Source organism: Sus scrofa, chromosome 4 (genome assembly GCF_000003025.6).
Source record: "Sus scrofa isolate TJ Tabasco breed Duroc chromosome 4, Sscrofa11.1, whole genome shotgun sequence".
Classification (NCBI taxonomy): domain Eukaryota; kingdom Metazoa; phylum Chordata; class Mammalia; order Artiodactyla; family Suidae; genus Sus; species Sus scrofa.
Genome location: NC_010446.5, coordinates 71,081,845 through 71,108,267, shown reverse-complemented (window position 1 = coordinate 71,108,267; position 26,423 = coordinate 71,081,845). Strand labels below are relative to the sequence as shown.

The 26,423-nt window shown below is 42.8% G+C and overlaps 1 protein-coding gene across 4 annotated transcripts in view; it reads left to right on the top strand.

The window, feature by feature from the left end:
- NKAIN3 (sodium/potassium transporting ATPase interacting 3) overlaps window positions 1–26,423 on the top strand; it is a 567,854-nt gene that overhangs the window by 500,232 nt on the left and 41,199 nt on the right. For all 4 annotated transcript variants that reach the window (XR_002343291.1, XR_002343290.1, XM_021089314.1 and 1 more), the window contains one exon: window positions 16,509–16,569. Coding sequence is in view for 2 of the 4 variants with exons in the window: in XM_021089314.1 (XP_020944973.1) it covers window positions 16,509–16,569 (61 nt within the window). In the remaining 2 variants the exon portion in view is untranslated. The remainder of the gene's footprint in view (window positions 1–16,508; window positions 16,570–26,423) is intronic.

The following is a 26,423-nucleotide window of genomic DNA, read 5'->3' as shown; positions in this document are numbered from 1 at the left end:
GGGCCCTCAGCCACTCCCAAACATAGAGGTTCTGTTAATGAAGAACAAAGGAAGAATGGATGTTGAACAGGCAGCTAGCAGCCTAGTACAACATCCAAGCCTGCATGTGCGTGTATGCCCTTCGCCCACATTTTAGACAAATGGCAGCACACTAGCCATACTCACATAGCTTTTGACTCCATCCGCCACGTTCGCTAGATTTTAGTAGGACCAAAGCCTAAGGACCAAACTAGGGCTGACTCGTCTAAATGACAGGTTCTGTCCCATCCTGGCTGCTCATAGCAATTGCTTCCTGTCCTCCTCGCTGTTCAAAGACCCCCGCCCAACAGAGACAGCAGTAGCACCTGGGAGCTTGCTAGAAGTGCAGGATCTCAGGCCCCACCTCAAATCTACAAATCAGAATTTGCAGTTTAACAGGATCCCAAGTAAATGCATGTGGTCATGTGAGTTTGAGAAGCAGTACATGCCCTCAGCCTTTATAGAGTCCCAGCTTAGTGAGATGCAAGCCTGGTAGTAAATTAGCCCTCTCTACCTCACTGTTAGGGTCTGGAATTAAACCAGAGAGCCCTGGAGTAAACCAGGACCATTGTATGCATGAAGATGTATTCAGAAATCCCTCTAATCCTCAGGGGATAAGACCCCCCAGGGGACACTGAAAATCACAGACAGACCAAACCCTATATAGACACTACTGTTTTTTCTTATACGAACATATCTAGGATAAAGTTTAATCTATAAATTAGGCACAGTAAGAAATTTACAACTGCAATAATAAAATAGAACAATTGTAACAATAGATTGTAATAAAAGTAGTCTCTCAAAATACCTTATTATACAAATTTAATGCCTTGTCCATCTTAACTAAGAATTTATCACTCATTGTGGCCATAACTTGTGCCATTTGAGGCACAACAATGAAACTAGCACTAATTCCTTTCTGCCTCGCCATTTCACAAATAGATTTGTTCTCACCATGGATCTTACCAGCCTCAGCATGTGATGTTTTTTCTTTCCTTAACTCAAGAACTTTCACCTTTTCATGTAAAGGAAGCACTGTATCGCTTCTCTTTGGTGTATCCAAATTGCCGGCATCACTACCTTTGCACATGGGGGCCATTATTAAATAAAATAAGGGTGACTGGAGCATAGACAGCACAATAAGGCAGCAGTCCGTCTGATAACCTAATTGGCTATGAAGTGACTCACGGGCGGGTCACGCTGAACAGAGGGATGATTCTTGTCCTGGGTGGGTCAAAGTGAGGTGGTGTGGAACCGTGTGAGATTCCACCACCCTACTCCAAGTAGGGAGTAATGTAAAGCCTATAGATTGCTTATTTCTGGAATGTTTCATTTAATATTTTCAGACTGCAGTTGACCAAAGTGACACTGCAGAAAGAGAAACCACAGATCCAGAGGGACTGCTGTCCTTACTTCTCTGTTCCTAACTGAGCCATCAGTCAACCATCTTGGTTCTTTTGCTCTAATTTCTTGGGCTGGATTCCTTCCTCTTATCCCAATGCTCCTCGCTCAAACTGGATGGAAGGTGACCTCCCACTCCAGCTGCCTCTCCCCTTTCTCCTGGAGCTGTCTTGGCTTCCAGTTACCCTGTCATTAAATGGACTGCCCTTGTTTTCAATCCTTAAAGCCAAGAGCTCTTGGAATGTATCATTACCTTGATGCCAGATCCTGGCGCTGTTTTCGGGACAGCCGCAAAAGAGTGACCGGAGCCAGGATCCCAGCTGACCCCGATTCTCTCCTGAAGCTGGTTTTGGCATCAAGTTTTCCCTTCCCAGATCCCAGGCCAATTTTCCCACCCGAAATTTGCCCGAAGCCTGGACTGTCCCAGCTCATTCTCTTTTGCAAAAGGGCAGATCAACATGTCACGCACACGGGTCCCTGATGCCAGTGTTTAAAAGGAGCTGGTTGCTGAGCCCTGCCATCCACCGAGCCTTTGGGTCCACTGTCAGCTCAGCAAGCCCTGTTTCTAGGCACTGGGGCGGCTGAAGCCCAGAGGCAGTTTGGCTGAAGCTGCGGGGGCGGGAGGAACCCAGCCCTTGTGGTCTAGTTGGAGCATTATGTCTATTCTGTGTGAATTTGGATGGATAAAAAGGCCATTAGATTTGACAAAGTGTAGACTGCTAACCTTTAAAAGAGCAATCTCAGCAGAAATGAAGGGCCAGAAGCCAAATCCCAATGAATTAAGGAAGGAATGAAAAGCAGAGGAAAGAGGGCAGCTGATAACAACATTCACTTCAGACGTCTGTGGGTGGAAGGAGGAAGCTGTAAGACATAACAGAATCAAGTGACATTTTTGTGAGATAAGGGAGAACTGAAACATTTTTGAAGACAGATGGAAAAGAGCCTGTGAAAAGGAGATATTGGAAACAAACTCAAAAGAGCAAAAGAAAGATCTTTGAAAATCAAGATAAGAAAAAACACTAGAGAGACACGGGTGATCTTTAAAGAACAAAGACTCCTTGTCCTCAGACACATTACAAATGAATGAAGGAGTACATGTTAAAAGAAAGCACTAAGGTGTTTGCCTGTATGTATTAATTGGTTCACTTTAATAGTCTTACACTCAACAAAGTAATGGGTAGGAATAAGGATTGTGTGAGTTAGATTTGGAACTTCTGTGGGATCAAAAGTGTTTATTGTAGCAAAAGTCTATGGAAACCATCTATTGATGTAGTCTCCTCATTTGAAGAGATGGGAAACTGTGAAGGAAAAGATAAGCTGATTGGCCAGGATGGGTTGAAAGGGATCTTGTGGCCATCAGGATTTGATACTATGTAGAAAAATTTCTGAAGATCTCAAGCTAGATGCAAAGCCAGAATTGGCCAAGTCCCAGAAATGAAGGTGAAGATCAAGGCTGAAGCTGAGGGGGGAGAAGAAGGCCACAGCTGAAGCTGAGAGAGTTAAAATTCTTTTGTTCTTAGTAGTTCTGCTCTACTTTGTGACCCAAGAGTGGAGGCAAAGAAAGTAGAAGTGATACAGGGTTGGGCTTAGTTTGGTCCCTCCCTGAGCAAGAATGGATGGGAGCTTGGGGCTGTAGGGGGAGAGGGCAGCACGGAGCCATGAGCCATGGTGCCTCCATCAGTGGAGATGCTAATACAACCAACTTCATCTACTCTGGTCTTGCCCAGTGAACAGTGGAGACAGTCTGAACTACATCAAAGGCATAGACCTCTGCAGGCTAATGACATATGCTTGATTCCTGATTCCACTATGAACTAGCTACGTAACCTGAAACTAGTTACTCTGCTTCCTTCATTCCCTCATCCACAAAAGAGAGATACTACTGCTCACCTCACAAATACATTGTGAAAGTTAAACACAACTGAAGAACTTTGCCCTTAAGTACATAGTAAATACTCAGATGATCAAAATGTCACTACAGATGGTTACATAGGTCTCTTCTTCTACTGAAATGACAGTGTGTGCCATAAAATATACGGTTGTATGATCTGTCTTGAAGTATCAGATTATTACATAGACATAACCATGTGACATACGCCCATTCAGATATCCTCTAGGATTCTCTATAATGAATAAGATCATCCTCTCAGCTCAGCTCCCAGCCTATAGAAGAGTAGAAACCACAAATTATAGAGCAGAAAAATTAACACCGTCCTTCCACAATCCTACTATGGGATAAATTCTTAGACACGTTGTTTAAAGACTCTAAGTAAGAAGAAGGAAAGAACCTCTAGAAGTCAACATAGACTCTCTAGGAGTAAGTCACAGGGATTTAACCTTGTTGCATGTTTGGTCATCATTACTGGGCTATGCTAGGACACAAATACATGGTGCACCCGAGTTTCAACAAAACATTGAGCAATCAACTAAACTCCAATAATGATGAATTTGCCTGGACTCTCTCTCTCTGACAGGCACTAGAATTTGAAGGAAATATCATGGTCATAAAGTTCTGGGGTCATTTCAGAGCCATTTTAGAAAAGGAACTCTTAGTTGGGGCAATAAGAAAAGGGATAGATGATAGAAGATAATATTAAAAAGGGAATTTGTGTGTGAGAGCAAGAGAGACTGGGTCACTTTGCTGCAAGGCAGAAATTGACACAACATTGTAAATAACCTATACTTTAAAAAAAAAAAGAAAAGAAAATGGATAGCATTAATGAAAAACTCCCCCTTCCTAATGATTTCAACATATCTTAAGGAATAATGATGTCTGTTGCCCACTGGGTCAGAAAAGAGTCAGTAAAACCAAAAGTCAAGTCTAAAAACTCCATATTATTAGACACAAATATCTTGAAACTATTTTATTCTTTTGACACAAATCTTGTACTTCTTACACTTTTTTAAAGTGCTTTTGAAAGTTCGAATCATCATTTTAAGTGTTCAGAGTGTGTGATGAGCAAAGTGGTGAGTGGATCACTCGATAGCACTCAATTCCATGTAAGGATTACTATGAAAAATTGTACTATCTTCTCGGGATCATACTATAAAGGGGCTTGTAATTGCTTTACCAAGTAAATGCAGCTTTGGGTTGTAGAAGAACTGTGTACATGGCAGTAAGGTGGGGCACAACATCATGGGCCACAGAGCCAGAGGGTAACTTCCTACCTAAATGGTTTTGGAACTAATGAATTAACCTCTGTGCTTCAGTTCTCTCATCCATAGAATGAAGATAATGATAGAACTTAGCTCAGAAATGTAAGGGCTTAATAAATTAATGGGCGTAGAGTGTCTAGCTAAGCCCTGTGCTAAGCACTAGACATCCTATAGCCCAGTAATCCTCACAATAACCAATGAAGTAATATGTTCAACATCCCCATCTTACGGATGAGGAAACTGAGGCTCCGAGAGGTTAAATACCTTGCCAAAAGTCGCTCAGATAGTAGTGGCAAAGTCAATATTTGAACCAAGATTTCTCCACCACAAAGCTGGACCACTATAAACATTAACTGTCAGGTAAGCACTGGATTCCAGGAACAAGTCTGAAAACTATCCTGAGAACTGAAGACAGTGGAACAACACTAGCAGCAAGAGTGGGTTTGTGTTGATTCCCCAGGTGTTAGATAGAGCTCCTTGAATCCCTCCAAAGAACGTCACTGGTTCCAGGGACCATGAAGCTGGTCCAACAGTCAAGAGAGAAGAGATGCAGAGGTTCAGAACCAAGGAGGTGCAAGAACAGCACCGAAACCATGGGCAGAGGGGGTCGTGTGGTCCAGGACAGGGAGTGGAGGGGAAGTGAGCTGCTGCACAACAGAGAAGTACGGCAGGCCCTAGGCAACACATCTGCTTCACTCAAAGTTTCATTCACTCCAAAGGCTGGTGCACCCTGGCTCTGTGGCCAGTTTCTCACACAGAACTCCCTGGGGGCTTTTCGGAACTAGACCACCGCATCATCGGTCTCATTCTGTCTCCGGTTCAAGAAGGTGGAATTAGGTGAAATTGACTCCTTGTCCTAAATTAGCCAGGTAGATCACAGCATCAGCTATAGTTCCCTAGGTGGGGCTTTCAACTATATCCCTTAAACAAATTAATACACCTACAAAGACCCCATTTAATTACAGATAATTAGACTTCCATATTGCAAAATGTCTCCACTCAACTGCATAGATACATAAAAGCAGAAGAATGCCTGTCTTTCTCTTGGGTTAAGATCTATATATCCACATGCAACTCTATCCACAACAAGGCGCTGAGATGTCTACTGCGGTTACATGATTGTCCCCTCGTGGCGGGAGCAGTGTCCACAAGAGACAGGACTCCAGTTAATGTCCCCTCTATAACTCCATTACTCACTGAGCCAGGTCCTCGTTGGGAAGTGGGTGGCAATGGACAGACATGGAAATCTGTGTGCCCATAGGGCAGGGCCTGGCTGACTGTGATGGGGCTCAGAGCATAGCTGCTCTGCCATCCACTGCCTTCCAATGCATGCTCTGGGGATCTCAGGTCTCTAACACGTAAGATTTGGAGATGGACAGCCCACTGTTGGGTTGTTTGGTCCAGTGGCAGGCTGGATTGAGGGTGCTTTGGCAGGAATGTCTCTCCTGAGACACTGAGGGTGCCCATCCTTAACCCTGAGGGGCACAAAAAGAGTCAACATGCTCTAGTAAGCCACAGAGCAGATTCAGAATGAGTCATCAGGAGCTCCATTGTGGCTCAATGGGTTAAGAACCCAATATAGTGTCCATGAAGATGTGGGTTTGCTCCCTGGCTTTGTGCAGTGGGTCAAGGATCTGGCATTGCTGGGTTGTAGCATAGGTCGTAGAGGTGGCTGAGACCCAGTGGTGGCGTGGCTGTGGCGTAGACCAGCAGCTGCAGCTCCAGTTCAACCCCTGGCCTGGGAACCTCCATATGCCACAGGTTCAGCCCTAAAACACACACACACACACACACCCCAAATGAGTCATCAGAACAATAGGTCTGAGTAGCTAGAGGGCAAAGTCAACAGCTCAAGATGGGCACAGGGACAGAAGGTGGAACAGGTGAGTCTGAGGCCAGTCTGGCTGGACACGGGCAGAGGGCCCTGCCCAAGCCCAGTTTTACTCAGTTACCTGCACCTGACTCCATGTAAAGGGTCAGGGATGGGGGAGGCAGAGCTTGCTGTAACCTGGAATAAATGCCCACATCCAGAGACAGGGAGGCTCACCCCAGACCTTACCCATCACATTCTGACACCAGCACAAGACAACTCTTTATCCCCAACAACATTCGTGTTAGTCTCACATAGTAACAGACTGAATTTTAGCTTTTTGTTTAGGATTGTAACATGGATAAAAACTCAAAGACATTCTCCTTAATTGAAATATTTTTCTTCAAATTACCTCATAACACTCAGGTGCTAGGACCCTACCAACCTTTTTTTTTTTTTTTTAAGACAGTAGCGATAGCTGAAATTTATTTATTTATTTTCTTTTTACAGCCGCATGTGCTGAAAAAGTTCCTGGGCTAGGGAGTTGAATTGGAGCTGCCGCAACACTGGATCCTTAACCCACTGAGTGAGGCCAGGGCTTGAACCCACATCCTCTTGGAGACTATGTCGGATTCTTAACCCACTGAGCCACAACGGGAACTCCCCAATCAAACTATTTATATGATACCACTGAAGAATTAAAGAGCTTGGCAGTGGACATTTAGAAAAGTTCCAGGTATGATCTGCTTAAATAGATTTGTTTGTTTGAATAACTTGACACCAGAAATGCACTGGAAACAACGCTCTTTGCGAGTCCGAGTAACTTTCGCATCCTCTGATTTTGCTGAGCTGGCTTGTGCAGAGGGCCTGCATCACAAAAGCTTGTCATTAAAATGCTTATCTTCTTCAGTACAAGCCAGCAAACCATTTGTTTTCCATTTTGACTGTCTACACAAGTGCTTTTCCCACACACAAGGACAGTAAATCCCCAAAGCCCAAATAAATGCGATGCTGTTGCTGTTGTGCATTTTTATGGTCATCGTGGAGGAAACAACTTATTTCCATATTCATTGATTCATTTGGAGCCCAGGGTGCCAGTGGGACTCTTAGGAGAGTGAACCAAATGTCTTCAAATAATTTCAGGCTTCACTTGGCATAGGACACTTCCATAAACAGACGTAACAAATTCTGGATTCCTGAAGGAAAAGGAGGAGCAGCTTGTTTAAAAAACAAGTCGGTTAGAACAATATATTTTTAATTTCAGTTTTTAAAAAACCAAGTAGGTTAGGAATGACTAGGACTCCGAGGATCCTCTCCCCGGAGTGATCCAAATAAATAAGAAGCCGGTCCCTCCGAGGGCTTCCTCCCCCGAGGATCTGAGGCTCCTAGACTTCCGTTCAGCTGGGCACACAGGAGAGAACAGATGGACATGGGTGACAGCTGCACAGAAGGGCCCTCTTGGGAGCCGTAGAGAAAGAAATGTGTCCACGCAGCTCTGTGAGATGAGACTGTCCCCCTGCTGCCTGTTCTTTAGCCTCAGAGTTTTTAAATAACTCCCTGGAAAGGGCGTCCAAAATGCAGGGCGAGCCATCACCCAAAGCCTAGAGGAGGCAGTTGGAAGAGACCCCAGTTAGTAACCCTGTGTCTTGTCTGGACATTGTCATCCTGACCTGACGGGGGCAGGCTGCATGCAGACTTGCTGGGAGGGGTAGAGCACCCTCCTCAGGAAAACCACTGTATCACCTCAGTAAAGTGGTTGGGAACGTCTTATTCCATCACATGACTTCTCCTCTCCCCAGGGAAGGAAGCAGCATGTGTTCAGGAACACCTGTAGCTATTTTTAATGTACTTCAGAACTTACTTGGTTTTGTGTAAAATCAACCAGTAGTCAACTCATAGGTGAAGATAGCCTAATGTCCCTAGGATCCCTTTTCTTCGACGTGTTTATGTTACATCCATCCAGTATCATTCAGTCATTGGCTTGTTCTCTTGCTTATGGCATTGACCCAGATGGCAGAAAAGCACAGATCTATGGAGAACAGTATGGAGGGCCTTCCGAAAACTAAATACAGTCCCACGCCTGGGCATCTACCCAGATAAAACCATAATTCAAAAAGATACATACACCCATGGCAGCACTATTCACACTAGCCAAGACATGGAAACAACCTAAATGTCCATCGACAGGAGAATGGATTAAGATGTGGTACAGAAGTTCCTGTTGTGGCTCAGTGGGTTAAGAACCCGACATAATATCCAGGAGGATGTGAGTTCGAGCCCTGGCCTCCCTCAGTGGGTTAAGGTTCCAGCATTGCCACAAGCTGCAGCATAGGTCATGGAATGCAGGTCGGATCCAGTGTTGCCATGAGTGTGGCACAGGCCTGCCTCTGCAGCTCCAATTCAACCCCAAGACTGGGAACGTCCATGTGCCACAGGTGTGGCCATTAAAAATAAAACAAGATAAAATAAAATAAAGCACAAATGAACCTATCCACCAAACAGAAACAGACTCACAGATGTAGAGAACAGACTGTGGTTGTCAAGGGGGAAGGAGGGAGTGGGATGGACTGGGCATGTGAGGTTCATAGATGCAAACTATTACATTTAGAATGAGTAAGCAATGAGGTCCTGCTCTATAGCACAGGGAACCATATCCAATCTTTTGGGATAGATTATGATGGAAGATAATATAAGAAAAGGAATGTATATATGTGTATGCCTGGATACACATAGCTGTACAGCAGAAATTGGCACAACATTGTAAATCAACTATAATTTTTAAAAAATTTTAATAAAAATTAAATAAAACAAACAAAACCTATGCAACGTATCAAGTCAAGTCGGTAGCTGCACGTGAGCAGAGCTGGCTCTTACTCTGGCTGAATGATAAGGGGAATTTCAGCCTTGCTGACATGCTGGGATTCTGATTTCAGGCATACTGGCTTCCCTACCCTCCTTTGCTTTGAAATACAGTGCTTCTCATCATTTATTCATTCAGAAACATTCAACGAGTGCCTTCTCCGTACCAGACAATGTGTCCGAAATGAAAAACTGAACTGAGAAAAAGTTCCCTCCAGAGCCTGGTGGTGTAGACAGACACACAAGTAGACTGTACAGTCATGGGAACTGTGCCTTCATGGTGGATTGTGAGGCTCTCTCCAGGTAGGGGAAGGAGAGGGTCTGCTCCCTGAAGGAACCAAGGCAGGACTCTCAGAGCAAGTGGCCGTTCTGTCCGCTCCCTCTGAGGGCCCTGCCTTCAAGGATCTACCCAGAGGATAAGTACGATACAAGGTACCATACAAGGCAGGATGGGACATGTCAGAATAAAGATATTAGCTCAGATCAGAGGTATGTCCACTGGAGACCAAAGGAAAGGGCGCTAGCAACAGGGCTTAAAAGAGGAGAGGGTTTGTGCAGGCAGAGACATGAGAACAGGTTAGGGAGTATGGGCAAGCAAAGAATGGGGTACCCTCTGGGAGCTGGAACTTAGGCTCATGGCAGAGAATGGTGGATGATGAGCCTGAAAGCCAGGATCATACAGGGCTTGGGAACAGATTAAAATGTGCATGTGCTTGGACAGGCCAAAGAATCTTTGTTCTCTATGACCCCAAGTTATGAATCATGATTTAAGAATTTATCCCTGTTAGAAAACAAACATGTAGCAGTGCCCACTTTTAAAAAACAAAAACACAAAGACCAAAAAAAAAAAAAAAAAAAGCCATCGACCTCACATCTTTCTCCAGCCGCTCTCCCTTTCTCGACTCTCCTTTGAGACAAAATGCCTTGAAACGATGGCTGACATTCCTATTTCCTCTTGAACCCACTCTGATCAGATTTTTGCCCCACCCTCCATTAAAACAGCTCCCACCAAGGTCATCCATTTCCTCCACTTTACCCAATCTAGTGGTCAAGAATCCAGTGAGGGACCTTGGGCGCAGCTGATGGCCCTCGCTTTCTCTGTACGTCTTTGGTCAGTCGTTTCCAATCTCTTTTGCTGGTTGCTTAGCGTCCCTCTGACCTGTAAATGTAGTCGTGTTTAGAACTTCATCCCAGGACTTCTCCGCCTTCACTCACTTCCTTGGTAGTTTGATCCAGTCATATGGCTTTAAATCCCCTCTGTAGATAGTTTATCTATAGTAGTAGTTTATCATTACTCTTTACTGAGCCATTTTCAGGGTTGTGTTTTCAGCAAGCAACTCTTAGGGATAAGATAACTTTTCCCCCATCCCACCCCAGAGAAAGAATAGGCTTGCTTCCTCTTGCTGTAACAGTTAACAAACCCAACTAGCATCCATGGCCTCACTCGGTGGGTTAAGAATCCGTCACTGCTGTGAGCCGTGGTGTAGATCACAGACTGGCTCAGATCCCTCGTTGCTGTGGCTGTGGCTGTGGCTAGCGGCTACAGCTCCGACTGGCCCCCTAGACTGGGAACCTCCATAAGACACGGGTATGGCCCTAAAAAGACAAAAAAAAAAAAAAGTAACTCCCAAAAAGTCGTTAAAAATATTTTTTTAAATATCTAAGTATGATGGCTTTTTAGAGGTAAAATTATTAGGTGAAAGAGTATAACGGTTTTAGCCAATTTGTTCTTCCAAATGTAGTACATGAAACTATCTCTCTGACCATCCTTGCTAACACACACCTACAAAAATAAAGGAACAAAAATGATGCAAAATTAGCTGACAGCATGGTTTTCTTGTAGTCTTCATGTGCATTTAATTTATGACTGATGTATGACACAGTTTATGTCTTCTTAACTCTTTGTGGCTTAGCGCTCCATGATCTTTGCTCATTTTCCTGTTGTTGGTCTTTATTTTTTTTTAGTACTTTTTTTTTTTTAAGTAGCTCAATATTCCTCTCCTGCAACACAACCCACTTTATTTTTTTTTTTAAGTAGCTCAATATTCCTCTCCTGCAACACAACCCACCATATGTACAGGGATCCATCATGGCCCGGGGTGGCGGGGGTGAGCGTGGGGACACAGGATGCAGCAAAGAGACGTGATGCTCATGCTGGCTTCTGGACTCTGAGTACTAAAGTCCTTGGTCTCCAGTCCAGCATCCATGAAAGGGTAATAGGCTAACTGGTTAGATTTTAAGTAGAATAAAGTCCCAAACTCTGCACACTCTTGACATTAGGTAGCTATGCTTTCTTTTACAGGTAGCATAACACCCTAACCCAAATAAATTATGTACGGAAGCTTTCAACTCACAATCGTTCAACTTTGGACTTTTGTCGGCATATAGCTCTGCACAGAGCTAAGCATCTCAGCCTCTGCCTGCCCCCATCGATAGCACTGGTAAAACCTTTATAAAGTTGTTTTGGACGTGAGGAAAAATGGACCAACAAAGAGCCATTTAGAACCTGTGTTGCATAGAGAAACTTCTGTCATTCCTTACAGATCCTCTTAAGCTTTAGGCCTGAAATGTTGGTGTGAATGCTGGGGGGGTTGGTGAGGAGTTGTTTTTGTTCAAGGATCCCTTTTGGCTTACCTCAAACCCCCAACTGTGTCACCCCGAGGCTAGGCCTGAATGCGCTCCTCTCAATGAGTTTCCTATGTCAGCTTTTCTCACCCCTCTATTCATCTCAAAGTGATGCCTTAAGACACTCAAACTTGTAGAGACGACGCATGTCTTTGATTCATTCTTACTGAGACCCACACTTAGCAGAACATACAGACCACTGTTATCATGCTCATATCTGCTTGTGTGAAACCAAATCTTGTCGATCCTTATACAAGGCCTGCAGCCCCAAACAAATCAGTCTCAGATACAGATCCAACTTGCAAAAAGGAATCAATCTCTTCACACAAAATGGTGTCTGAATCGAGGCTTATGCCATTCGCCTTTTAATATATTGAAAAAAGTGGAATTTATGAGGTCAGAATTTATAATATGGAAGAAACATTTAAATATTATAACTATAGAGATGGATAGCTTTAATGGAAGTGAAAAGGGGTGTCTTTAAAATAAAGGACTCTTAAAACTTTATTTAAAGCAGAAATAATCGGGATTATTATCCTGATGTTATTTATTTTGTGTGTCTTTGCTATTGGCAAGAATGCATTTTATTCCATTTCTTGGAGATAAGCAGAAAGCCACAGAGACTGTTTCAACTCATATTCTGGGAAACCAAGAACTACACAACAGTCAGCTATGTACAAATTAGTGATTAACATGATGTCTAGACATGTTCTCATGAGAATAACATTATTAATTAAACAGCAGTTTGGTTAATCATGATAGCAAAAGTAATTTGGGGAATAAATATTTTATTACTATGCCAATCAATAAAGCAAAAGTAAAAGGATATATTTTAATTAATTCATTTGTTACAGTATTGAGATTATGGTTGGCAAATTGTTCGAAGGCCTAGACAATCATCTGTTTCTAGTATGGCATGTCTTTATCTTATTGTTTCCAGCTAATGGTATTGTATATTTCAATTACTTAGTCAAATTTCCTTTCTTTTCATCCATCAAGATATTATGAAGGTCCATTAATAAATAATTGGATCTGACAAATTTTCTCTTGCTATGCAATGCTCTGTTCTTTTAAAACTGAGTGTTCTCACATTTCATTAACAACAACAAAAAAATTCACTGAATAGAGATGGATAGTGTTGTGTCACTATAATGAAGAACCTGATATTACCTTCTGTCAGTCAAGAGACTCATCTGGAAAAACAGAAAACTATATTGCCAGTTATCTTCAGCACATAGACAATGAGTCTTTTTAGAAACACAGTTATAGTACAATAATTTTAAAATAGTCCGTGATCCTAAAACACAGGGAAAAAATATGATAAAAAACCTTAAATAAAAAGATAGTTTTTTTGAAAAACAGATTTGAAAAGTTACTCAGTTGAGCTTGTTGCTTTTGCCTTTATAAAAGTACCTCTATGATCATCTCCTTACACACAGTCCTTATAACTCATCTCATCCTAACCTCAAACCTCTCCCTCAGTTTCAGCTGCACATATTCCAATAATGGAACCAGAACTACCTAACTTGCATTTGCTCTTCAGTATTAGTCATCTGATCAACCCCTTTTTGTTTAGCCTGGAAGGAGACTTGCATTAGAATCATTAAAGTAGCTCCCTGTGGCCTAAGGGTTAAGGATTTGGTATTGTCACTGCTGTGGCTTGGGTTTGGTCCCTCTCCCAGAACTTTCATGTGTCATGGGTGCAGCCAACGGGGACAAGCTGTATAGCACAGAGAACTCTACCCAATATTCTGTGATAATCTATATGGGAAAAGAATGGATGTGTGTACATGTTTAACTGAATTACTTTGTTGTATAGCAGAAATTATCACAACATTGTAAATCAACTATACTTCAATAAGGTGTTTTGTGTTTTTTGTTTTTTTGTTTTTTTGTATTTTTAGGCCCACACCCAAGGCATATGGAGATTCCCAGGCTAGGGGTCAAATCAGAGCTGCAGTTGCCAGCCTATGCCACAGCCACAGCCACCCCAGATCAGAGTTGTGTCTGTGACCTACACTGCAGCTCCCAGCAATGCCAAATCCTTAACCCACTGAGCAAGGCCAGGGATCGAATCTGCGTCCTCATGGATACTAATAAGATTCATTACCACTGAGCCACAGTGGGAGCTCCAATAAAACTTTTTTTAAAATAAAAAAAAAGGAATCATTAAAAAGTTTCTTGCAAAAGCTAAATTTTTATTTTTATATTAAATTCCTTAGAGGTTGATTAGATTTGAATCTTTAGATGTATAACTATGTAACAAAGTGATGGCTGGTATAGCCATTAACAGTTATCATTTTCCAGGTCTCTTGTAATAGCTGGAAGGCAAACCAGGGAGGGTGGGGTTGAGTGTTCATTCTAAGTTAAAATTTCTTTCTTTTTTTTTTTTTTTCTCATCTTTTTAGGGCCGTACCCACAGCAGATGGCAGTTCCCAGGTTAGGGGTCGAATCAGAGCTGTAGCTGCCAGCCTACACCACAGCCACAGCAACGCCAGATCCAAGCAGCATCTTTACTTACACTACAGCTCACGGCAATGCAGATCCTTAACCCGCTGATCAAAGCCAGGGATTGAACCTGTGTCCTCATGGATACTAGTCAGGTTCTTGTCCACTGAGCCACAATAGGAACTCCTGAAGTACCCCCTCTCTTGGTTTGAGTTTGTTGTAGGAAGAGGGACCCCCCTCCGAGGCCTGAGAATGGGCTCTTGTCTCACACTCAGAAATGAATTGTCTGAGGACACACGTGCTGACAAAGCAAGAGACTTTATTGGGAAGGGCCGCCTGGGCGGAGAGCAGCAGGTGAGGGAACCTGGGAGAACAGCTCTGCCCCATGGCTCACAGTCTCAGGTTTATGGGAGTGGGGTTAGTGTCTGGGTTGTCTCTGGCCAGTCATCGTGCTTGGTCCGTACTTGGTCTGGCCCGGGGTCCTTCTTAGTGGTGCTCACATCTCTCTGCCAAGATGGATTCCAGCTCCAAGGGTCCGGGAGGCTGGTTGTCTCCTCCGTCCTACTGGCCCCTCCCCAGTCCTCCCAGTTGGTCTTCAGGGCAGCACCACATTCCTTATCAGGGCCTCCTGTTGGGAGACAACTCATGCAAGTAGCTACTGTTGTGCTTGGCCAGGGTAGGCAGTTTTGGTCAATGGTCTCCTAACAAGTTGAGGAGAGGCACTCCAGGGGGTGACTGGAAACTTGGCTCCCTGGAACTCTGTGGAAGACCCTCTCACCTCTCAAAGACTTCTTGGACCATCTAGAGGTAGATCATGAGTTCAGGCTCATGATCTATAAGCAGGTCACAAACACCAGATATCCTGTTCTCTGCTTTGGTAACTTCAGCCTTTGGCTCCGGGTGTACCAGAAAAAATTTCTTTTCAAGTGTTATTTTATAAGGAGGGAGGCAAAGACAGACTTTAACAATGGAGAGAGAGGAAGGAAGACAGACTGTATAACCCTTACTTGAGATATCTATTTCATCAAAGTACTTATCAGAGTAATTTTAGACTAGACTGAATTCACTGATAATTTTGTCCTCCCGAAACTGCAGTGTCTCTGGCTCCATAGAATAAAAATCATCTCCTTGGTATAATAAGTACAGAAAACAGTGCGAAAAACTAAAAAGCCTATAGACTGGCACTTGCGCTTATGCTTTTATAATAGTACCCAAAGTATAAATTATCTCTTCTCTCTTATGTTATGATGAATGACCTGAAAGTTAATACCTTTTCTTCCAATATAATTAACAAAACAATTTAGTATTTAAATAGAATTTACATTCTCAGAGCATTTTCGATAATTAAGTAAATGCTTGGTATTTAATTTACAATGAACATATTTTGATTCCCTTTGCAGTAATTAAATATTAAAATCGGTGTAGTAATAATGAGGGTTGCTAGAAGTTGCTTTATAAATAGTCAAAACTTAAAAATATATGTTCTGAAAATCCGTGGTGATTTTAAAACATAAGAACTATAAATCCCAAATCAAAATCTAAGTAAAATATCTACATTTTTTTTCCATTTCTGTGTACTATTTTAGAAAGCTTTTGGGAATTCCCTAATGGCTTAGCAGTCAAGGACTCAGTGATCAAGGATTCATTGTTGTCACTGCTGTGGCTGGGATTAGATCCCTGGCTGGGGAAATTCCACATGCTCTGGGCAAGGCCAAAAAAAAAAAAAAACTCAGTAGACATGAAAGGGTTCTTGAAAACCACAGCAATTTTTTAAAAACATTTAGGGAGAAGTTCCCATCATGGCTCAGTGGTTGACGAACCCGACTAGCATCCATGAGGACCTGGGTTCAATCCCTGGCCTTGCTCAGTGGGTTAAGGATCCAGCGTTGCCATGAGCTGTGGTGTAGGTTGCAGATGCAGCTTGGATCCTGAGTTGCTGTGGCTGTGGTATAGGCCGGCAGTTGTAGCTCCAATTTGACCCCTAGCCTGGGAACCTCCATGCTCCATGGGCGCAGCCCTAAAAAGCGAAAAAAAAAAAATTAAATAGCATAAACAATTTTAAGATTTTTTTTTTCTATTACAAATCCAGAGACAATACTACTTATATCCTTTATCTATTGGTGACATGGGTTCTTTGATTATAGACATTTGTCCTATAGATTTTTAAGGTCTTTTTTTTTCTCCTTTGCAGTTGGTTGGTTTTGTGTATGCCTGTTATGTCATCAGTATCTTCATGGAAGAAGAGGACACGTGTAAGTACTATTACATCTATGTGTGGGTTTATTTTGGATGAGAATGAGTTTGCACAACTGATCATGACAGGGTTATACAGTCTCTTGTATTTGGAATTTCAAATGGTGGAAATCAGCATAGTCAAGTCATAATCAAACCATTACAAACTATGTGCACAAATAAGATGGCACCAAGCCCTGAAGCTCTCAATCCAGGTCATGGGGGAGGGTGGTCAGAGACACAGGTGCCTATGCATTGCTATCTTGTCATCTCAGGAACTCTTCATCAAAGACCTAAATGTTTTTCTGAGTAGAGAATTAGGGTTTTTTAATCCATCACCAACTGTAACTATGTTGCCCGCAAAATGTTAAATTCTGACTATAGCAATAACATCAATACAACAATACATTACACCAAGAACTCTATGTATACAAACGATGCAAAATGCTCTGAGAAAACTAAATATGACAGTCTTCAACAAGAGATGTAAAAAAAAGAAAAGAAAAGAGATGCTGAAAAAGAGTTAATGGAATGGTTAAAAAAAGAGAAAAAGCTGGAGTTCCCATCATGTCTCAATGGTTAATGAACCCAGCTAGTATCCATGAAGACATGGGTTCGATCCCTGGCCTTGCTCAGTGAGTTAAGGATCCAGCATTGCTGTGGCTGTGGTGTAGGCCAGTAGCTTCAGCTCCGATTCAAGTCCTAGACTGGGAACCTCCATATGCCATGAGTGCGGCCCTAAGACAAAAGACAAAAAAAAAAAAAAAAAAAAGTGAAGTAGCATATTTTAGCAGAACACCAAAAAAGAAAAAGAAAGAAAAAAAAAAAAGAAAGACATGTTACCTGAAGTCATGTGGGCAGAAATATAGCAACATAGGTTAGCAACTGGCATTTATTTAGTACCTGCTAATGTACAAGGTGCTTCCTGGCACAACTTCATTATGGGCTCAAATAATACCAAGGAAATTTTTTTTTTTCTTTAAGTAATTGATTATGTAGTTCCCATTGTGACTCAGCAGGTTAAGAACCTAACACAGTGTCCATGAGGACACAGGTTCAATCCCTGGTCTCACTCAGTAGGTTGAGGATCCAGTGTTGCTGTGAGCTGTGGTGTAGGTTGCAGATGCAGCTCAGATCCCTTGTTGCTGTGGCTATGGTGTAGGCCTCAGCCACAGCTCCAATTCAACGCTAGTCTGGGAACTTCCATATGTTACAGATGCAGCCATAAAAAAAAAAAAAAAAGGATTATTAAATGAACAAATCACACCCACCCATCCCAGAGATTTGGTTATATCACTGCAGTTAAAGCCTGAGTTATAAAGTTGACTCAAGAAAAATGAAGTTAAGTGTCTGGCTAACCATTACAACTTCTTGCTAGAACACAACCCCAAAAGATGAATGCTTGCCTCCAAATAGGTACAGCACATGGTGTATGAACTGAAATCCAGTTGACAATGAGGATTTAGCAACTGGAAGAAATATTAGACACTGAGATTAAACTCATCAGAGCAAAAACCGCAAGCATACAACGTCAACATCTTTTGTGCTTGCTTGGGGGTATTTTGTTTTTTAAGTGTTAGATGAGCTGCAAAGTTTCTGACTTCAGAAGTGCTGTTGTAATGACAACACTTATGAGGTTAACTTTAAAACGTATATTTTCAGGCGATTTATGAGTCATTGTAAAATGTGACAAAGTTAATGTCTAGCAAATCAGCAGCATGCTTCCAACGCACAGCTAAGACAGCCTGCACGGCAGAAAGCAACCAGTTGAGCAAGAACAATTTTAACTGGAATTGGGACTTTAAAAAAATACTATTAGAATTGGGGCTGAATAAATACTCCCCCCCCCAAAAAAAACGATACATTGATTAGTAAATCCCAGGTGAACACCTTATAAAGTACTTTTGAGCAGGTATCAAAAGTGTTCTTTTTCTTCTTCTCACTGAGCTGATTGGAGGCTTTCAAATGATGCTAATGCTTCGTCCTATCTCATTGTATGAAGACAGGCAGATTAATCAATAGGCATCTTTTGTCTAGTAGGACAAATACATAAAGGACTTTTCCTTGAGGCTTGTGATTTGAAGCAAAACTTGGAAATGCAGAATGACATGCAAAATAAAAGACTCATCTAAATTGGATAAGAAGATTTTTGACCTTCTATCAGCCTTTTTTAGAATAATAATGTCAGTGTATATAGATCGTATTACGACTGGCAGATATTGTAGTTTCATTGACTGTAGAATCTTTAATTAGCTTAAGTTTCTCCATAGAAATCTCTAAATCAGCTATTTTAATGCCCATCAAACTGGCTTTGAAGCAGCTGCCAGCAGCCTATTCTATTAATGGTTTACCTCGAGTGTTTTTTATTAGATCCATACATTAAGTTACCCAGAGACATTTGGATATCGTTGTGTTACTATCAATTCAAATAATATAGCCAAAAGGGTCTTCGGCATTCAAAATGAAGCAAAGATGCCCTAGACCAACCTGACATGATAATCTGTGCTGGAGAAAGATGACAGTAAAAAGCAATCACAAACCTTTTAGTCTGATAGTTCTCAAGTGAGGGTAATTTTACATTTTTTATTGAGAGAAGTAGGCACCAAAGTGCAGTTGTAATTAAATTGTCCCAGAGTCTTCAGAAGGCAGATGTGAGCCAGAAGAAATGTCTGAAACCAAGTCTAGATTTCTATGTCTAGATCTCATAGACTAGTACAATTTGTGCCAGAGCTTAGCTCTCAGGTGCCGTAATGAACTGCCCTGTGACTATGGCATTACCCATCCAAAGTCAAGAAGACGTGTCCTTTGAATTGTTTTTTTCCAAAATTTAAACGTGAAATAAGAAAACAACACTGGTAACCTTCCAGTTTAGCTAAGTACACTTCTGGAAAGTTTCTTTCGAAAGGTAACTGCAAATAGATAATGTGATGTCACAGTACTTTGGCAGACAATATATCATTTATCATTTCGATTTCTATTCTAACTAATGAAAATCTCTGCATTATTCACAATGCAAAGTTAAGCCTTGTTCTTGGACTGAAAGCTGTCAGCCGGCCTTAAAAATTAATAACTATCCACTTCTCTCCTCTGCATTGCTTAAGTGGCTCTATGGGACTAATGTTTCAGCTGATGGACGTTTCTGAAGGGTAATAAATGCTTGAGGAAATGTTTATTTCTCGCCACCCATCTTCTTAGTTACCTCTCAGCCTTTTGCGCTATTTCCTATAAAGACCATGGTTGCAGGTCAAAGACAATGAAATAAAAAGCTCACAAAAGGAGGAGTATTGCTAGGTGGAGTCAGCACTTTCCATCATTCCTCGTAATGAAAAAGCCTCCTTATATCTGCTTCATTTTTTATTTCTTATGTTAATATCTATCCATCTCTGTGAATGCTTTTGTGAGCCTGGGATATCTGGAAACTGTCGTCACAAAAACATGTCAGCGTCTTGTTTGTGAACCATGAACCGCTGAAAATGAATCTGTGGGCTTGTTCCTATCTTGTCAGACTTACTAAAAAGAATGTTTTTAATTCAAGGCAGTGCGATGGGGACGCAGAAGATGCTGAAAAATTGTATTAACTTATATAAGTATTACCAGGCTCTTTTTCAGAGGATCTGTTGCCAGCACTACGTCCTCTGATATATGTTGCAAATTGCAGTCGGGCCATCAGTGCAGGCTTGCAAAGGCCAGTCTGGCTTGTGTATGTTGAATGGCAGGAGAAATGTAAATTGAAAACATTCATTTTTGGAAAAGGAAATGAACTCCCCAGATGTGAGTTCAGTATTTCACATTGAAAATCTCAAAATAGGAGTTCCTGTCATGGCTTAGGGGAAATCAATCTGGCCAGCATCCATGAGGACACAGGTTCAATCCCTGGCCTCACTCAGTGGGTTAAGGATCTGGTGTTGCCATGAGCTGTGGTGTAGGTTGCAGACGTGGCTCTGACCTGGCATTGCCGCGCCTGTGGTGTAGGCTGGCAGCTACAGCTCCAATTCGACCCCTAGCCTGGGAACCTCCATATGACTTGGGAGCAGCCCTAAAAAGACCAAAAAAAAAAAAAAAAAGAAAAGAAAATCTCAAAATAGCTCTCTTTATACAACTATTAGACCCCTGCTACTGTACTTTTGGGAGCTTTTCATTGGAAGGAAGCATGACTCTTGGAAAAACAGTCCTTATCTCCACTGTTCTTGAGGCTTCTCGCAGGCTGGTGTCCACACATTCGCCTATCTTCCCATGAATACCTTTTAAGAAACTAAAATAATATTACCGAAGCAATGATGGAATTGGAAATAAAAATAATCCCTATGTCTTCCTTTAATTTTACTAGAGAAGCTAATGGGAGAAAAACTGACTAGGTTGAGTGCTAATTTCCCTTCCTCATTTTGTAATGTCTGGAGGAGCTTTAGAGAAGAAGAGTTGAGAGTTGCTGAGCTGCAATCCTGTGCTTGCCCAACCTCAAGAAAAAGCCCAGAGTCGGCGACAGAGACATCACCCACAGCATATGGAAATTCCCAGGCCAGAGACTAAATCCAAGCCACAGCTGCTCCATCCTTTAATCCACTGCACCGGGCCAGGGATCAAACCCTCACCTCTGCAGCAATCCAAGCCACAGCAGTTGGATTCTTAACCAATTATGCCACAGTCGGAACTCCTGGGTAGAGGATCTTTCTTACACGACCAAAGCAAAAAGGGGCCTGGAGTGACACTACTAGGTCGGCTCACCCATGGGTTACCAGGGAAAGAGCAGAGAGGCACACCCCTCACTGCCCCTTTGATAAGCTATCATAGTGGAGACGTTTAGCTCCACAGACTGGAACAGGCACTAACCGGGGCCTGGGACAAGTGTGCAGTCATTTACCGATAGGCTCTGTGATTAAGAGGGAAGGTCCGTCGTGTGGGTAGGATATAGGTGAAGCAGGGACTGGTCACCTGAAATCAGGGATATACAGAGAGTGAACATCCATCTCAGATGGCCTGATCATACAAGGGTGGAGGCACAGGAGAATTTTGTGACAGTCACAGATGGAGAAAAGCATAAGATTCAGGGGAGAGTGATCCTGTGGTCAGAGTCAACATTTCAAAGGAGTCATAGCCGTGGTCCAATAAGCCATTAAGAATCTTACTGTTTCTTGGAGAGTCTATATTTCTTTTGGAAACTATCTGGGGAGTTACATGTAGCTGTTCTCACCACAGTTTATATTTAGAGCCAGAAGCATTTCCCCATAACTCTGCCAAATAGCACAAAACTACCGGCTAATCTTTCTACTAGAAGATCTCTGAGTGCGGAATCTATATTTTGTTCCCTGATATAATCCTAGAGCCTAGAAAATGCCTTGTACATAGCATCCAATGAAAAAGGACTGTTGAGTTTATATTGTTAAGTAAATTCTCTTGGCCTAGCCACTCATTTTTCAAACTGGATTCTCAAATTTGATGAAATGTTTAGAATTATGTTTAGAATTTAGTGAGATGCTCGGCGCACTTACAAATTTTTTTCTTTCAGTTTTTTTTAATTAAAGTATAGTCAATTTATAATGTGACACTTTCTGCTGTACAGCAAAGTGACCCAGTCATACATACATATATATTATTTTTCTCATATTATCCTCCATTATGGTCTATCCCAAACGATTGGATATAGTTCCCTATGCTGTACAGCAGGACCTCATTGCTTATCCATCCTAAATATAAGAATTTGCAGCCTCAACCCCGAACTCCTCGTCCATCCCACTCCCTCCCCCTCCCCTTTGACAACCAGAAGTTTGTTCTCCATGTCTGTGAGTCTGTTTCTGTTTTGTAGGTGGGTTCATTTGTGCCATGTTTTTGGTTCTTTTTTGTTTTGTTTTGTTTTGTTTTGTCTTTTTGCTATTTCTTTGGGCCACTCCCGCAGCATATGGAGGTTCCCAGGCTAGGGGTCCAATTGGAGCTGTAGCCACTGGCCTACGCCAGAGCCACAGCAACGCGGGATCCGAGCCGCATCTGCAACCTACACCACAGCTCACGGCAACACCGGATCCTTAACCCACTGAGCAAGGGCAGGGACTGAACCCGCAACCTCATGGTTCCTAGTTGGATTCATTAACCACTGTGCCACAACGGGAACTCCTGTGCCATGTTTTAAATTCCACATATAAGTGATATGTAGTATTTGTCTTTCTCTTTCTGACTTAACTACTTAATATGAGAATCTCTATGTTGCTGCAAATGGCATTCTTTCATGCTTTTTTAGAGCTGAGTAGTATTCCATTGTGTATATGCACCACATTTTCTTAATCCATTCATCTGTCAATGGACATTTAGGTTGTTTCCATGTCTTGGCTATTGTGAATAGTGCTGCTTTAAACATACAGGTGCATGTATCTTTTTGAATCTCAGTTTTATTGAGATATAATTGACATACAGCACTGTATGAGTTTAAGATGTACAGTAAATGATTTGACTTATGTACATCATGAAATGTTTACCACAGTGTATAGTGAAAAGCCATCATCTTATACAAAAACAAAAAAGAGAAAGAAAAAATACTTTTTCCTTGTGATGAGAACATCCCTAGTATGTATCTTATAACTAGAAGTTTGTACATTTTGACAGCCTTCAACCAAATTTCCAATATTTTTATTTAACGAAGGGAGGGCCTGTGTCTCTTTAGCTTAACTGGGTGGATTTTCAGTAATTTTGAAGGTCGAGATACAGGGAGATGGATTAAATTTCCACTATGTCACATCAGAGCAAGAGCTTGAGTTTGTAGATCCCTGAACAAGACACCTTTGAGGAAATAAGGACCTGGAAGATAGATGCACCCACAGAGTGAATTCAAATGCAAAATACAGCCAAGGAGATAGACTCATTGTCAAAAAGTTGGGACCAGCAGAATGGAGACCTAAGCCAGCCCCGTACAGGGGAAGGTCAGGCAGCACAGAATAGGGGTCTAGCTACAGTGCAATGGTTCAGAGCCAGGATTCCAGGTCTTGGGTAGGTTAACAAGACATTCTTCATAATGGATGTGTTAATTAACTCAATGGTGGGAATCCTTTCATTATGTACACATATATCAAATCATCATGTTTAAACTTTAAATATATTACAGTTTTGTTGATTATACCTCAATAAAGCTGAAAAAACAAAGACAGTGTCTCTCAAGAATGTCATAAACACCCAAATCCCCAAACCAGTGACTCAAGTGGGGACTGTCCATGGGGCCAATGTAGAGAAAGCATTTTACTAGAACCAGCTCCAAAGTCAATGCCGACCCCATGGTGAAGTGGAGCCTAGAAGGTTGTGTCTCTCCAAACCAGTACTCCTGTCATTCAGCCTAACTTAGGGACCAGCCACAGCCGTGTTTTCTCCTCTCCTCACCTCCTCATCCCCAGTCACATCTGTTTCCCCACATCCACCAAGCTCTTTCCTCCCTCTATGGACTCGATAACCCATGTACACCCTTCAGATCTCAGCTTAACTGCCTCTCCCCCATTTTACCACTTCCCTCCCACCCTCTGGAGACTAGTTGTGGGCACTGGGATATACTGTTATATGCTTTCATCATATACTGTATTTTTCCTTGAAAACAGCACCTTTTTTTTTTTTTTGTCTGCACCTGCACCCTCAGCATGTAGAAGTTCCCCAGCAGGGGATCAAACCTGACCCGGGGAACTTCCAGAAAACCTAAGTTTCTGCTTTGGCAGACAGGAGTCGGGGGCATTTGGCTGTGGTGTGCAGTAGTTGGATGGGGGATCTCAGTTCCCAGGCCAGATATTGAACCCAGGGTGCAGTGGGGTTCAGATTACTGCTACTAGATCACCAGGGAACTACCCCAACATAACTAATTTTTTTTTATGGCTGCACCCACAACATATGGAAATTCCCGGGCCAAGGACTGAAATCTGAGCCGCAACCATGACTTATGTTGCAGCTACAGCCACACCAGATCCTTTAACCCACTGCACTGGACCAGGGATCAAACCTATATGTCCACAGTGACCCGAACAGCTTCAGTGGGATTCTTAAGCCACTGCACCATGGCAGGAACTTCACAATTGTAATTTTTAAAAGTGATGATATCCCCAGGGCCTCACCCCTTTCCTGATGTAAAGGACACTCTGTACACTAGAGAATGGGTGAGTATTGAGTGAATAACTGTAGGAGTAAATGGGTTCAGAAGGTTGCTTAGGAGTTCCATTGGCAGAGGTGGGGGAGAAAGCTCTTCGTTTTTATTCTCTGACTCCATTTATAGGAATGGCCACTCCTCACACAAGCTAGACTCTTGGGCATATTCTGTGACTCTTCCCTCACTTCCTACATCTAAGCAGTCACCAAATGAGACACTGTCACCTCCCTCCAAGCAGCTAAAAGTTCCTACGTGTTCTTCAACCTCTTTCCCTGGACGCCCTCTCCCCGTGCCTCAGTAGACCCTCAGCATGTCTCTGAACTCGTGCTCAACTTACTTTTTACTTCTCTGCGTTCCCCACTTGTAGCACCTGGAGATCATGCCCCTCCCACCCTGGGATCCCAGGACCTGAGTCAGTATCTGGAACATCACAGGAAATCAGTAAAGACTTCTTGTACAAATGTTGTACCAAATTTTGTACAAATATGTACAGAACCCACAGCAAGGAAAATGTCCCCAAGTCTTTACGTTCTCTCTCGTCCCTCTTTCCTCACATCTTATGAAAATTTAAATTTCCCCATTCCTTGCCCTATAGAAGCTCATCTAAATCACAATAAGACAGAAATGGTTTGGGCACTTCTCTTTCCCAGAAATTTTCCTTAGCTACTCATTATGGCCTGTTTTGATGAAAAGTTGACACCAATAAGCAGAACACCCACACGCCAGAGAGGGGATGTAATTTTCTATGTTTCCGCTTGAAACTGTATGTCAGGAATGATTTAAATGAAGGTGGTCCTACCTCTGCCAGTATTTAGCCCGCGCTCATTAGCACATGGGTCCCCAGGGCGCTCTGAGCTCTAACATCGCAGCTCTGTGGGTGACACCTGGAGCTGGGGTGGGGGTTCTCTCAGGGCATGTTCAAGTGCATCACTTCTCTCCATTCATTTGCAAACGGTGAATTTGGGGCGGCTATTCCAAACATCCTGAGGGTTCTGCTCCAGACCAACAGCCCTGGGAGTGGAAAGCTCATCCCTTGCGGCAAGTGTTCTGCACAAATGCCCCTCCGCTCCAGGGAGAGCACCTCCCTCCATCCCTGATCACGACAGCCCGGCCCCAGGTTCTCATGGATACCAACAGCCGTGGGTGGCGGCTGGCCCTCCCTTCCTGAAGAAAGGCTGAAGGACCCGCCATCCAGATGGTTCCGGATGGAAGATGAGGGATTTGGGAACCAGATGTGATTATGAGGGAGCAACAAATTTAAAAATTCACATCCTCACAGGACCCTAAATGCAGTGAGGGAGATAGGGGACCGTAAGGATTTTATGTGGATCCTGGGCAATGGTTTTATTCTGGGTTATTAGTGGGGAAATTTAGGAGCCCAAGGGGAGAGTAGGTACCAGCAGTCTGACAGGGTCCCCTGTGCTGTCATTTTAATTCTAAATTCAATATCCCTCTGCCAACCCACCTCCCCTCTCTCGGTCCTCCCACTGCGCTGGTCTCCCAGCCCCACCTGCCAGACCCCTAAGTCCTCCTTTCTCTCCAGCTGTCCCTGAGCTGCCAGGTGACACAGCAGAGAAGCACCTGCTGCAGCCACTGGTCCTGTTGCTGTCCCACAAGGTGGCATTAGCGCATGTGCCCGGCCATCACTCTGTCCTCCCCTCACTCATTCCTAGCAGTGCCTTCTCCAGGTCCCTTAAAACTGCAGTTTCAGGGGTTCCCGTCATGGTGCAGTGGTTAATGACTCCGACTAGGAACCATGAGGTTGCAGTT